The 14,981-nt window shown below is 48.2% G+C and overlaps 1 protein-coding gene across 3 annotated transcripts in view; it reads left to right on the top strand.

Annotated features, from left to right (window-relative positions):
* The window catches only part of RANBP10 (RAN binding protein 10), a 168,128-nt gene that overhangs the window by 134,143 nt on the left and 19,004 nt on the right, over window positions 1-14,981 (top strand). For all 3 annotated transcript variants that reach the window (XM_048816478.2, XM_048816477.2, XM_048816482.2), the window contains 2 exons: window positions 4,006-4,028; window positions 14,116-14,300. In XM_048816478.2, the coding sequence (XP_048672435.1) occupies window positions 4,006-4,028; window positions 14,116-14,300 (208 nt within the window). The remainder of the gene's footprint in view (window positions 1-4,005; window positions 4,029-14,115; window positions 14,301-14,981) is intronic.

The following is a 14,981-nucleotide window of genomic DNA, read 5'->3' as shown; positions in this document are numbered from 1 at the left end:
AAAATATATATATAAATATAAGAACGGTTTTTAAACAATTGTGACTTTATTTCCTTTCATATATATATATATATGAAAGGAAATAAAGTCACAATTGTTTAAAAACCGTTCTTTATTATTTGTTGCACAAAACATTGAGAGAAATCAGAAGCTAGACGGGGTAAGGAGGGTATTGGGTTAGGGGTGTGGAGGAGGAGGGAAGGACAAGTCCAGAAACCCAATCAAAATTTAGGATATGCCAGCTTTCTGCTGCTTGTGCAATCCTCTGGGGTTGACTGTGTGGGTCCCAGTAGCCTCCCTCGCCCCCCCCCCCCCTCGTGTTCTTGGGTGCATGGGTGAGGAGGCTATGGAACTTGGGGACGAGGGAGAGCAGTTATTCAGGAGCTGCAGCAGCAGTCTGTGGTCTTGCTGCCTTTCCTGCATTAGATCCACCATACAGCGGAGCATGTCAGTTTGCTCCCCCATGAGCTTGACCATAGCATCCTGCCTGCTCTCATCGCGCACGTCCCTCCTCTCTTTGTATTCATGTAACGCTTTACGCGACTCCGCAATTGTTCGCCTCCACGCATACAACTGAGCCCTATCAGTGCGGGAGGACTGCATGAGCTCAGCAAACATGTCGTCCCGAGTTTGTTTTTTCCACCTTCTAATCTGGACCAGCCTCTGGGACGGAGTAGATAGGAGCCGCATTGAAACATTTGCACCTGCTGCGGGAGGAGAAAAAGTGAGGGTAGTATTTTAAAAAGATGTATTTTAGAGAACAAAGAGGACACTTTCTCAGTGAAACAGGCAATTCATAGTACACAGCATGTGCTCTTTCTGTACAAGGTCTCATTTTGCCTCTTATACTGAAGTGCCTGCTGCTCTGGTGTGAGTAAGCCATCACATGCAGCCAGGCAACAGAATTCAGCTTGCAGGCAGCCTGCGGGCTCTCTGGGATGATAGCTTCACACAACACCCTCCTCTCCTCATCCATCCATCTCCCTCCCCCCCCCCCCCCCCCAAACCGCAGGGCTCCGATGAGGCTCTGAGCAGGGATGAGCCCTTTAAACTAAATGTGAATAGCCCAGCGCGGCTGGGTTTCCACCCACCCCCCACTGCATGTCTCTGATCAAGCTCTCACTCACCAGAAGTGCCTTCTCCAGGGTCATGGTCCGGGAGCATGCTTTGGGAGTAGGGGGAGGCTATTGGCTCCAACTTTAAGAATAATTCCTGGCTAGGGGGGAAAACAGATTCCCCACTTGCCTCCTATGCAGTCTCCTCCTCCAAAAACTCATCCTCCTCGCTCCATGCTACTCCCTCCTTGCAGGTGTCCACAAACAGTGGTGGGGTAGTGGTGTTGTCACCCCCCCATAATTGCATGCAGCTCACCGTAGAAGCGGCATGTATGGGGCTGTGACCCAGAGTGCCCGTTTGCCTCCCTGGCTTTTTGGTACGCTTGCCTGAGCGCCTTGATTTTTGTACAACACTGTTCTGTGTCCCTGGAGTAGCCTCTTTCCATCATAGCCCTGGAGACTTTAGCGTACGTATTTGTGTTTCTTTTTTTGGAACATCGTTCTGCCGTAACAGATTCGTCTCCCCAACATGCAATGAGATCCAGTACCTCCCGTTCGGACCATGCTGGAGCTCGTCTGCGAATCCGGGACTGCACGGTCGCCTGTGATGGTGGACTCTGCGTGGTCGCCTGTGCTGGTGTACTGTGCTGATGGCGTCATCTGTGCTAATGATGACCAGACAGGAAATTCAAAAGTTCCCAGGGCTTTTACTGCCTGCCTGGCTAGTGCATTGGACTTCAGAGTGTTCTCCAGAGCGGTCACAAGGGAGTATTCTGGGGTAGCTCCCGGAGGCCAATATTACCTGTAACCCAGAACTGCGATCTCGATTTTAGCGTGACTCCACTTGCCGAGGGGGAGTACAGAAATCAGGGTAAAGAGCCCTTTAAATTGAAGAGACTGGTTTGGTCGTGTGGACAGAACCAGTTTTATTTTGAGGTAACTCGGCTACTTCCGAAATAACCGCGTACTGTAGGCCAGGCCTAAGTCTGAGACACAGCCTAGCACTTGGTATTGCAGCCAAGGTGGCTGGGGTTGCTCCTGTGAGGAGTGAAGGAGCTCTGTGGGTGATGGTGGAGTGGCAGCACAGAGAGGCATACACGCTCCTTCTCGAGAGTTTGGGGCCAGAGAGCCTAGGAGATAGACGGGGGGGTATCCGGCAATGAGTAGGCTTGTGAGGGGTTGTTTTACTCCTGGAGTTTTGTTAGTGGTGGTTGGGGAAGAGTGTCCATGCATTGTGTCACTGCCCAACATGCTCCATGTGGAGGCAAGCAGTTAGGTGGAAACCAGCCCTTCTCCCAGGTGCTGTTGGTGTCCTTCAAGTCTAAGTACTGGCACGTGTTCATGGAGAGAGAGAGGACTTGAGTTGCTGCTGTATGTAAATAGTCTGTGTCTTCTGTTGGAGCCTGGAAGTAGCTAATATGCAGTGCAGATGCCTCATGGTCACCAGTCAGCACCGCTGTGCTCTCTACTCTGGGAGAAGTGGTTACCCTGTCAGCCCTCCTGCTTCTGGAAACACCTTTTACATGTTCTGCTCCCCACATAGCGTGACTTGGTGACTTGGAGCTTTTGGTACTGTTCAGAACCTGTGGCTGAATAATCTTTTCATCCCTGCTTTAGCAAATATAAGAAACCTTTGTTTATATGTAATTTTTGCCTCTTTTCTGACTTGTCAGATTGAAATTAAGAGAGAACCCATAAATCTTTTCACTTCTGTTATATTTGCAAATATCAGATTTGAAGTAGAGAGGTTATTTTACCTCTGTATTTGACACTGGTGCGACTGCTGCTGGAATCCTGTGTCCAGTTCTGTTGTCCGCAATTCAAGAAGGATGGTGATATATTGGAGGGGGTTCAGAGAAGAGCCATGAGAATGATTAAAGGATTAGCAAACCTGCCTTATCGTGATAGACATAAGGAGCTCAATCTATTTAGTTTAACAAAGAGAAGGTTAAGGGGTGACTTGATCACAATCTGTAGGTACCTACTTGGGTAACAATAATGGGCTCTTCAGTCTAGCAGAGAAAAGTCTAACACTATTCAGTGGCTAGTAGTTGAAGCTAGACAAATTCAGACTGGAAATAAGATGTACACTTTTAACAGGTGAGAGTAATTAACCATTGGAACAGCTTACTAAGGGTTGTGGTGGAGTATCCATCAGTGACAATTTTTAAATCAAGATGGATGTTTTTCTAAAAGATCTGCTCTGGGAATTATGTTGGGGCAGGTCTCTGACCTGTGTTATATAGGAGGTAAGACTAGATAATCATGGTCCCTTCTGGCCTTGGAATCTACGAATGTGGAGGAGGAAGCTGAGCACTACCGTTATCTCCATTGCTGCATATCTGAGAAACTGCTTCTGACTGCAGCCCTGCCTTAGTGCAAGGCCCAGCAATTCCCCTGGGAATTGTACAGGGAGTTTAATGCTCAACTCCACAGCTCTGGCTGGAAAGGAGGGGTAGCCTCAGGCCAGACCACAGCAATATTAAAGCACCACAGCTTCCAAATCAAAAATTTGTCTTGAACTGAAGCTTTACCCAGTGGCTTCTTAGTGGAGTCCTGCAGTGATGTGAGGGAGAAGCAAAGGAAAAGGGGGCTGCTTTTGTGAAGCTTAATGCACTAAAACTGATGGGAAAGAGAGTCTGAGAACACTCAGACTCTGATCTGAATCTTTGCCAAACCACAGGGTCCAGGTAGAGGGAGAAGGGGAGACTCTGTTAAATAAATGATGAAGTGAGCTGTAGCTCACGAAAGCTTATGCTCAAATAAATTTGTTAGTCTCTAAGGTGTCACAAGTTCTCCTTTTCTTTTTGTTAAATAACAGGTCGCTAAGTCCAGGGCCAGAGCTGAGATTTACTGAAATGTAGTAACGTTTTGTAGCATGTTAAGTCTGTAGGCACATGTGGGGAAAAATCCTTTGTCTTTTTAATTCTAATATTTTTTCCCCCCACAGGTATAGCCTTTACAGACCTCCCTGTAAGTACAACTATTTTCAGTATTTTAACTAGGGTTGCAAGTGAAAGGGAGGGGGACAGTAACTGGGATGTGTGATGTCTTCTGTTTAATGCCATGTTAAAGGGGTAGCACATATTCCTGAATGATATATGTTTCCCGTCTGCCTCTGTTGCATTGGGATGAGGGTGCTCCCTTTTATGAGACTGCACAGTCTCATCGCCAGATGTGTGGTCGCTCACAAGATCCTCATTAAGAATAGTTACCTCTCCTGGAACTGCAGCATGAATTCCTACTTTATTACACCTTAAATGGCTGTCTCCTAAGAGCAGCCTTGTCTGCAGGGAGCACTATGTAGTGTTCACTTGAGGCTCAGCGTATGATAATGCGCTTTAGCATCTCAAACCTTGTTAACAGAAAGCACACTTGCTTGTTTGGTGTTACTGCTTCTAAACTCCCCTTGCTCCCATCCGAATACTGCAGCAAAGGGTCTTTCCCTTTCCAAGGTAGCGATTAGAGATTGAGAATACAGACTAACACGGAAATGCTCAGAAATGTCAGAAATGCTCAATTGTTCCTTCGTTTTTAGGTCCCCTTATCCGCCATCACCTATGTACTCATTACAGCTCCGCTAGCGTTTGGCAAGCCCTGCACACACCCTCTGTAACCAGCCATAGGCAATGCTACTGCGAAGATGTGCTGAGCTCCGCTCTCTAGGGTTTGATAGTCACTTCTTGGCTCTGCCAGCCTGAAATGTGTCAAGCTGCTCTCAAATCAGGAGCTTCCACATGGCGTTGCACTTAACTGCGCCAGAGACAGTGAAAAGTAGTTGTGAGATTATAAGAAGATGGCTGTCTCAATGATTGACAAGGAGTCCAAACTTTGTGGGCATCCTACATGAGCCAAAATTTTCTGCTTGCTCGTTGAATATGCTGTTCGTCTATAATGCTTCAAACATGCAGGTCAGGAAGGAATTTTCCTTCATGCGTGGGTAGGGCCAGTGGGTTGTATTCCACTCTATCCTGAGATTGCAGGGAGTGTGGCTGGACTTCGGGCATTCTCCATGTGCAGCAATAATAAGGTTAAATACTCCCCCTGCAGTCCTCAATAGATGTGCAGTTATATAGATAGGTTTCAGAGTAGCAGCCATGTTAGTCTGTATTCGCAAAAAGAAAAGGAGTACTTGTGGCACTTTAGAGACTAACCAATTTATTTGAGCATAAGCTTTTGTGAGCTACAGCTCACTTCATCGGATGCATTCAGTGGAAAATACAGTGAGGAGATTTATATACACACAGAACATGAAAAAATCGGTATCATACACACTGTAAGGAGAGTGATCACTTAAGATGAGCTATTACCAGCAGGAGAGCGGGGGGGAGAAAACCTTTTGTAGTGATAATCAAGGTGGGCCATTTCCAGCAGTTAACAGGAACAGCCGAGGAGCAGTGGGGGGGTGGAGGAAGTAAACATGGGGAAATAGTTTTACTTTGTGTAGTGAAACAAATTGACAGAGCCAGAAGAGTACCCAGAAGTCACCTACTACAGGACAGGCCCAACAAAGATAATAACAGAACGCCACTAGCCATCACCTTCAGCCCCCAACTAAAACCTCTCCAACGCATCATCAAGGATCTACAACCTATTCTGAAGGACGACCCATAAGACTCACAAATCTTGGGAGACAGGCCAGTCCTTGCTTACAGACAGCCCCCCCAACCTGAAGCAAATACTCACCAGCAACCACACTCCACACAACAGAACCACTAACCCAGGAACCTATCCTTGCAACAAAGCCCATTGCCAACTGTGTCCACATATCTATTCAGGGGACACCATCATAGGGCTTAATCACACAGCCACACTATCAGAGGCTCGTTCACCTGCACATTTACCAATGTGATATATGCCATCCTGTGCCAGCAATGCCCCTCTGCCATGTACATTGGTCAAACTGGACAGTCTCTACGTAAAAGAATAAATGGACACAAATCGGATGTCAAGAATTATAACATTCATAAACCAGTCGGAGAACACTTCAATCTCTCTGGTCACTCAATTTCAGACCTAAAGGTCGCAATATTAGAACAAAAAGACTTCAAAAACAGTTTCCAACGAGAGACTGCTGAATTGGAATTAATTTGCAAACTGGATACAATTAACTTAGGCTTGAATAGAGACTGGGAGTGGATGTGTCATTACACAAAGTAAAACTATTTCCCCCACCCCTACTGTTCCTCGGAGGTTCCTGTTAACTGCTGGAAATGGCCCACCTTGATTATCACTACAAAAGGTCCCCCGTTCCTCCTCCCCCCCCCCCACTCTCCTGCAGGTAATAGCTCATCTTAAGTGATCACTCTCCTTCCAGTGTGCATGATACCCATTTTTTCATGTTCTGTGTGTATATAAATCTCCCCACTGTATTTTCCACTGAATGCATCCGATGAAGTGAGCTGTAGCTCACGAAAGCTTATGCTCAAATAAATTGTTTAGTCTCTAAGGTGTCACTAGTACTCCTTTTATAGATTAACGCCCGTGTTCAGCAAGGTGCAGCCTCGGTTCTGAGAGCTGCCTTTCAGTTTAGGCTCACAACTCTTAGGGTGTCAGCTGAACAAGTCCTGTGGTGACACTCCAGAGTGTTCAGTACAATGTATGCAATAATGGCTAACAGTGAGGGTATTTCCTGGCCATTATTGCTCTTATAGGTCTAACAGAACATTTCCCTCTAGTCTTTTTGCCCTGGCACCCAGATCTCTGTGGTGCTGCTCATGTGATGTTTTGTGTAGAGCATCGGTCTCTTCCAGGAAGCTAGTGCACAGGACAGGACTCAGTGGGAAAGCAGGACTTCGTTGTGAGCACTGTTAGGGTTTGGCCTTGTGGATCTCACACTGTTGAGTACAAACAAGACTGGAAATGCTGCAGACAGCCAGTGTCGCTTTCTTCAATGTGTGAATGAACTGGCTCTTCCCACAGCCTCATACCGCCAGTGCACCCAAGGCATGTCAGCCCCAGCGTGCCACGCTGTATACTAGTGATATCTTCCCCTCTGCCTGGGCCTGTCCCCGCTCTTCAACAAAGCGCGGAATGAAGGAATGCAGCGGTCCATGCTCCCACGCCATAGGGGTGCAGAGCATGTTACCAGAGACCCCAGTTCCTGCCTGGTAACTAGAGCAGAAGTGATTCTCACGCCTCCTCGAAAGCCCATTTGGCAATGAAGTGTACACGTCCAGTTATGGAGCTGGCAAGGGGCAGAGAAATGCTGCAGAGCCCAAGACTTTGTATCAGCACTTCCTCAGGAGAGGCAAAGGAAAATGGGTTTCTCTGTCAGGGACTGACAGCAGGCAGGTCTTTCCCATCCAGGTCCTTCCTCCTTCGCAGCCACAGACACCCGTGATGGCAGCAGGCTGCTGCTTGCAATTTGCTGTCTGGATGTTGTTTTATATCTGCTGACTGGTAGCTTGCCCGGACCTTCGACCTCACAGTCCCTGTGCTGCCAGCCTCATCCCCTGTCCTCCCTTTCCCATCCCGATTCATGCCCCACAAAGTCTCTTCTTCCTTCCTTCTCTCCCTCCCCCCACTCCATTGCTCCTGTTTACTCACCACCTCCTGTTGTCCCCTTCCCCTAGCTCTCCCCAGAGTCAAACAGAGATAACAGGCTGTCTGGCCTCTCTGCTGCTGCTTGATACCTTTTCCCACCCATTGCCTGGGTCTCTTTAGGGGCATAGACCACATCTTCCTCTGTTTCTTAAAGCAGTGTCCCGGAGGTTTGGTCTCTGATCCTGACTGGTGCCCTTGGGTTGCACAGCAACATTAGGACTGATCAAGACACTCTTTAGGAATGATAGCAGACCTCAGATATCATAGTGCTTAGCATCAATACAGCTTCCAAGTGCTTTAGACCTTAGGTAATGTTTATGCATTAATATAGCAAGGAAGACGCATTCAGATTAGTTGAAACACAATGTGCATTCATTGTAAGGTACAGCAAAGAGAACATAAAGTATAAAAGATGTTAAATATTAACTGCATTCTTCACATCCTTCACCAGGGCTGTGAAAACTCTGTTCTAGAAGTTTTGCTGTAAAAGGGAATGAAAATAATGAAGATCTTCAGAAATCTTAACTGAGTGAGCCTTGTAGGATCCAAGGGCCTTGGACCCTAATAGGGCTTGTCCTGTTCCCTTGAAATGGGATTTCTCTTTTGACCACACACACGGTGGTCTGATATTTCTCTTGGGCACTGGGTGTAAAGGTTTCCCCCTCCATTTGTGGCCTATTCTGCTTGAAGCAAATTTTCTAGAGAACACCAACAAGACAGGCAATAAGCAGCACTTCCTTGACCAGTTGTAGGGAAGTTGTGGGGGCTGAATTCACAAGTGGGGTGGCTCTGACTTCAGTGAGCTTATACCAGAAATTTAAGTTGGTCCTTCAGCCCATTACCTGTCGGGGAACAGTTTCCTTACAGAGAGTTCAAAACCAATTTCTTTTCTTTTACTGTAAGGGTGGGCAACCTTTTATGTATCAGGAGCCACTGACGCACCAAAAAAAATCAATGGCGGCCACACACCTGTTCAACTCACCTGCTCAGGGGGGCGCAGAGGCGGGGCTTCCCCTCCAGTGGGGTGAGCCGGCGCGCAAGGCTCCAGCCCCACGGAGGTGGCACCAAGACTCAGGGCTTCCCCCCCTGCGGTGCAGGGAGCCAGTGCTCGCGGCTCCAGCCCTGCTGTGGGGCATTGAAGCTCAGGGCTTAGAATATCAGGGTTGGAAGGGACCCCTGAAGGTCATCTAGTCCAACCCCCTGCTCGAAGCAGGACCAATTCCCAGTTAAATCATCCCAGCCAGGGCTTTGTCAAGCCTGACCTTAAAAACCTCTAAGGAAGGAGATTCTACCACCTCCCTAGGTAACGCATTCCAGTGTTTCACCACCCTCTTAGTGAAAAAGTTTTTCCTAATATCCAATCTAAACCTCCCCCACTGCAACTTGAGACCATTACTCCTCGTTCTGTCATCTGCTACCATTGAGAACAGTCTAGAGCCATCCTCTTTGGAACCCCCTTTCAGGTAGTTGAAAGCAGCTATCAAATCCCCCCTCATTCTTCTCTTCTGCAGGCTAAACAATCCCAGCTCCCTCAGCCTCTCCTCATAAGTCATGTGTTCTAGACCCCTAATCATTTTTGTTGCCCTTCGCTGGACTCTCTCCAATTTATCCACATCCTTCTTGTAGTGTGGAGCCCAAAACTGGACACTACTCCAGATGAGGCCTCACCAATGTCGAATAGAGGGGAACGATCACGTCCCTCGATCTGCTCGCTATGCCCCTACTTATACATCCCAAAATGCCATTGGCCTTCTTGGCAACAAGGGCACACTGCTGACTCATATCCAGCTTCTCGTCCACTGTCACCCCTAGGTCCTTTTCCGCAGAACTGCTGCCTAGTCATTTGGTCCCTAGTCTGTAGCGGTGCATTGGATTCTTCCATCCTAAGTGCAGGACCCTGCACTTATCCTTATTGAACCTCATCAGATTTCTTTTGGCCCAATCCTCCAATTTGTCTAGGTCCTTCTGTATCCTATCCCTCCCCTCCAGCGTATCTACCACTCCTCCCAGTTTAGTATCATCCGCAAATTTGCTGAGAGTGCAATCCAGGACCGACCCTTGGGGACTCCACTTGATACCGGCTGCCAACTAGACATGGAGCCATTGATAACTACCCGTTGAGCCCGACAATCTAGCCAGCTTTCTACCCACCTTGTAGTACATTCATCCAGCCCATACTTCCTTAACTTGCTGACAAGAATACTGTGGGAGACCGTGTCAAAAGCTTTGCTAAAGTCAAGAAACAATACATCCACTGCTTTCCCTTCATCCACAGAACCAGTAATCTCATCATAAAAGGCGATTAGATTAGTCAGGCATGACCTTCCCTTGGTGAATCCAGCCCCTGGGGAGCGACGAGGCTTGGGGCTTCCCTCTTGTGGCTCCAGCCCCGAGGGTGGGAAGCCCCGAGCTTCGGGCCCCTCACGGGGCTGGAGCTGCAAACGCCAGCTCGCCCTCTGCGCTCACCCCCTGGTGGGTGAGTTGAACATGTGTGGCCTGCAGGCTGGATGAAAATGAGCAAGGGGCTGGATCCGGCCTGCGGGCAGTAGGTTCCCCACCCCTGCTTTACTGGTACCAATGGGCCTTGGGTAAAATACACAGCCCCTAGCAGCACTGCTTATAGGTTAGGTGGTGAGTGCTGATTTTCCAATCTGAAGAAGTGTAAATGGAGACACTCTGCTCAAAAATTGCATTTCTCTGAAAATGTTTATCTACATTAGACTGTTATCACTGAAAAGTTAGCCAGAAATGACTTCAACAGGGAACAGGTTTAAGTGAATAAAAAAATAAGCCACTTTTAAAGTGAGATGAGCATCCATGCAGGGGTTTGCATTGGTTTAACTAAATCCGTTTAAACTTACACAGTGCAACTTTCTCATGCATCCAGGTCCAGACAGTGTCAGACTGTCTTGCCTTTCCTGAAAAGACTTGCATAAATATCAACGGGAGAGCAGAAAAGCCCTTGCATATTTTTCAGGGCATGTTTTTAATGTCAGGCAATACTGTTTAAAGAGGGCTATATTTTTAAGTGTTTAAATCAGGATTGGATGCTTTTCTGAACAATATGCTCTGGGAATTATTTGGGGGAAGTTCTATGGGCTGTGTTATACAGGCGATCAGGTGTGGTTCTGTCTGACCTCAGAATCTTTGAATATAGCAGAAATGGGAATTGTTTTAAAAATGTAGTCAGTTTAAAAAATTCGTATCGTCAGTACCCCTTTAATATCTGCCCCCAGTTATGCCTATGCCCTGATGAGAGTTGAGGCAGCCAGTTGTGCAAACAGGGTCCTAAAAGTGCAGATCAGCTCCGCAAAGTGACCTGCTCCCTGTGTGCTGCAGATTCCTATCTGCCAAAGGTTTTGCTAGTTTGACTTTCATTAACTTTGTAGATCCAGTACGTTTTCAGTGGGTGTGAAGCCAGGCTGCTCTCAGGGAAGATGATGGCCCCTTAATCGCTATGCTAGGAACATGCAGAGAATGAGGCTGTGGGAGAGGAGACAGCAGCGAGGGGAACTGTGTTAGGAAACTAAGTGGGGTCTGTGGACTGTGGAGCGCAGGAGGTAGACTGGGGGAGCAGGGGATGTGGCATGACCGAGGGAAATATGAATGGAGAGAATGTTCAAATGAATGCAGGAGGTAGGTGGGGAAGAGGAGACAGTGGGGGGAGCATTGAGGGAGAACGCAAGGCCGGATAGGTAGCTGCCCCACTCAGTAGGGACGGGGTAGAATGGTAGCTCCCTGCACCCCGTAGGATCAGAGAGTGTAAGTGACGATTGCTCCGATCAGCGAACAAGGAGGTTACGGTTTGTGTGCAAGAGAGGCTGCATTGTGACCACTCTCCAAGGGGGGACTGGCAGCTTCTGCTGACGGTGAAGAAATCTGAAGGAAAAACCACTGTGACATATTGTTTTTAATGGGTTGGGATTTTTTGGGTCTGACTTATGGCCTTGGGCTGGCCGTACTGAAACAGGTTGGAGGCCCGATGCAGAGACTGACAAGACGGTAGTGTCTGTTGGAGGCTTTTCCTTATTGCCAGTTCTGTTTGAAGGGGAGGGGGATCTCTAACTCCGCTCCTTAAATACCACAATTCCCCCCTGGGCCATCTCCTCGCTGTGCTGTGGTGCACACGCATAGCAGCCGCTAGTGATAAGGCACTGGGTGGTGTGAGCTGCATCTGAATTAGCCCACCCACGTAACCCACCAGTTGTTCTTGCTCAGGGATATGATACAAAGGAGATGCTGAGTCAGTGATGCAGCCAGCTTCGTTTCCTCCTTTCCTTTCCCAGCCTGGGGGGGGGAGGAGAAGGGGAGGAAATTAGTGTTATGTGGAGCAGCTGCTTCCACTTCGTTTTGGCATTTCAGACTCCAGAAACGTACAGTGCCAGCCGTTCATATCTCAGTCGACTCAACAGCAGCTAAATGCAGATCTTTTGGTGAAGAAAAGCATGCTCCAGTTCACTGGACTTGAAATGCCAGCTTTGCTGGGAGGTTCTTTGGGGAAGGGAGAAGTCGCACTGTTTCATCTGCCCAACATACCTAGTGCTTTTGAAACCTTAGAGCAGAAGGAAAGAGTCCAAAGGAGTTCTTCAGTCACAGAATCCAGTGAGGTTGCTTAGCTGTGGAGAGTGAAGCCTGGACCATCAGGCTGCTCTCAGGCACTGACATTACCTTGGGACAGATCCCTAGCCGTGTCCTGAGAGGTGTTGCACCAGCATCTACTGCTGTTCTGTTTTATTATATCTCACATGGCAGCTGGAAAGTGTGGCCCACCATTTAGCACTCATTAACAAGTGCATGAAACTAAACAAGCCAGAGTTCTGGCTCTTCCTCTCTCTGTGACCAGGCAGGATTTCAGGAGCCTCGAAGTGGCAAGTAATCAGTGTGGCCACCTCTCGGAAATTCCACTCTGCCTTTATTCGTTTTAACTCATAACAGGAGGTGGCATCCCTGGCTCCAGCATAGGCTCCCATATGGTCAGGCTGGAAGGAACTGCTTGGCACGTGTCGTCCAGTGTCATGTATCAAAGAGAGGACCCGTGGCCGTCTCTGCAATAAAGTTCTCACCTATCCTTGAACTTTTCTGACTGTCGCTAGTTACTGAGCTGTGTTTCTCTGTGTGATAGCGCTCGGGCAGGAAGTTCAGTTTTTCCCTTAGGAACTTGGGCCCATTTTGCTCCTTGTTTTACCATGATGGGGCCCTAATGTGAATAGTTAGCTACAAGGCAACAGAATAAAGCAGGGAGATATATTTACTGTCAGTGGTTCCCAAACCGTGGGCCTCAGATCACCACTGGTTCCTGGCACGCTTGCTGCTGGTCTGTGGACAGTGGTCTGGTCACATGATGCCACCTTTGCTCCTTGTTTCCAGTGACTGTATCACACTGACTCCTCCTAGCTTCCTGCCTAAGCGATTGCTGTAGGTGCCCCACGGATGTGATCATGAACCAGAGAAGTGGCCAGGAGACTCTCTAAGATGTCGTCCACACAATGAAATATTTGGCGAGGCCTTGCTCTGCGTGTTGTCTCCCCTCATTCTGCCACATGCCATGGAGATTGGATACCTCACAGCACCATTTTGAGAATCTCCAAAGGTTTTGATTGGGTCAGGATTGGTATGGGGCTAACTTAAATGGCATTCATTTGCTTGTACTGTGTACAGTGACCATCTCCCCATACTTGAATCACATCGTCTCAACCCTCCAGGAGCTCTGAATGATGTGTTGGTTGATGTTTGGAGAGACTGTCACATTGGCATAGCCACTTGGAAATGAAATTGAACCCAGGTAGTGAACTTGCTGGTTTGGTTGGCATCATTGGCGAGCTGAGTCAACTACAGGACCCTCTTACTACCCCACCTGCTGTGCTGGACAGCCCTTGTCGCGGGGCTGATTGAGGGGGTCCTGCATCCTTCCCCTTTTGCCCAGAGGTGCAAGATGTTTGGATAGCAGCTATCTGTCAGGGTGTGGGGAAATGAAGGTGAAAGGGTTCCCTAGAATAGAGAGCTGGAGATCCTGTCTGGACCAGGTCTAGTCTAGTTGGGTTAGTTGTGGTAAAGGGGAGTCCTCCTCCAAGATGCTGGCATGGGAGCTCTCCCATCTGTTGGGTATCTTGTAGTCACCTTACTAATGCAAACACTTGTCTTTCAGTCTTTGTAACTGTCCCGGCTCCTGCATTGTGGTAGAGATCACACAACCCTCTGGAAGAATAGATTGACAGGTCACACATGCTAGTTGTGACATAGATCTCAGTCCTTCGGGAAAGCAGCCCAATGTGCTGGTTTCATGCCACGCCTTTTCGAGCAGCAGGAACTGGGCTCTTGAGCCTGGAGGCTGTCACCAACCTAGAGCAGCCATAGTTGCCTCTTGCCCCTTTTATTACAAGTCATGGTTTTAAAAACTAGCTTCCCCTGCCCTTGGAGCCCATCCCTGAGGGCCAGAGACAAACCCATGTGCTCCTCTTGGAGCCCATGGGAAAGGGTTGGGAAGCATTAATGTGACTTTCTTTCTTTTTTGCAGTCAAATCTCTATCCCACTGTGGGGCTGCAGACACCAGGAGAAATCGTAGACGCCAACTTCGGGCAGCAGCCGTTCGTGTTTGACATTGAGGACTACATGAGGGAGTGGCGAGCAAAGATTCAGGGCACCATTAAGCGGTTTCCCATAGGAGACAGACTAGGCGAGTGGCAAGCAATGCTGCAGAAGTGAGTCTCTGCTGCAGTCTTTCTTTCTTCTACTTTTCTTAGCTTAGACGTAGCACCAGTCTGACAGATACTGCAGAATGAGCAATGGTAACGTGAATTCTGTTGTGCTCCCTTACACTGTGTGACGATACTTTGTGCCACAGTCCAGGGAGGCCGTCTTAGTATTTAGAGGCAGGCTCTTGAAAGCATCACTAAGCGTTCTCTTGGTGAAGATCCGAAACCTGATCTGCCATTCCTGCCCTGCTCAGGATGAAACCCTTTTCCGCTCCGATCTTTAGGAGATATGTCAGGGTGAGGAGATTAAGGGATTGGTGTAAACAGAGTTGAAGGCCTTGTCTACACTTAAAACTTAAGTCAACGTCACTATGGTGCTCAAGGGTGGGAAAAAGCCACACCCCTGAGTGCTGGAGCTAATCTGATCAATCCCTCAGTGTAGGCACAGCTAGGTTGATGGCAGCATGCTTAGGTGTGGGTGCACTAAAAAGCTAGGTTGACCCTAACTGAATGTTAACCGTAGCATTTCAAGTGCAGACGAGCTTCTGTCAGGTAGGTAGGTGGTGTTCCTACAGTGATGGGAAAACCCCTTCCGTCGTCATAGGCTGCGTCTGCACCTCAGGGTTATGCCAGCTTAGCAGCAGCTATGCCCCTCTAGCTGCTGTAGGGTAGACATGGCTTAATTCA

This window comes from Caretta caretta, chromosome 12 (genome assembly GCF_965140235.1).
Source record: "Caretta caretta isolate rCarCar2 chromosome 12, rCarCar1.hap1, whole genome shotgun sequence".
Lineage (NCBI taxonomy): Eukaryota > Metazoa > Chordata > Testudines > Cheloniidae > Caretta > Caretta caretta.
The sequence above is the reverse complement of the archived record's forward strand: the minus strand, read 5'-3'. Positions and strand labels throughout refer to the sequence as shown.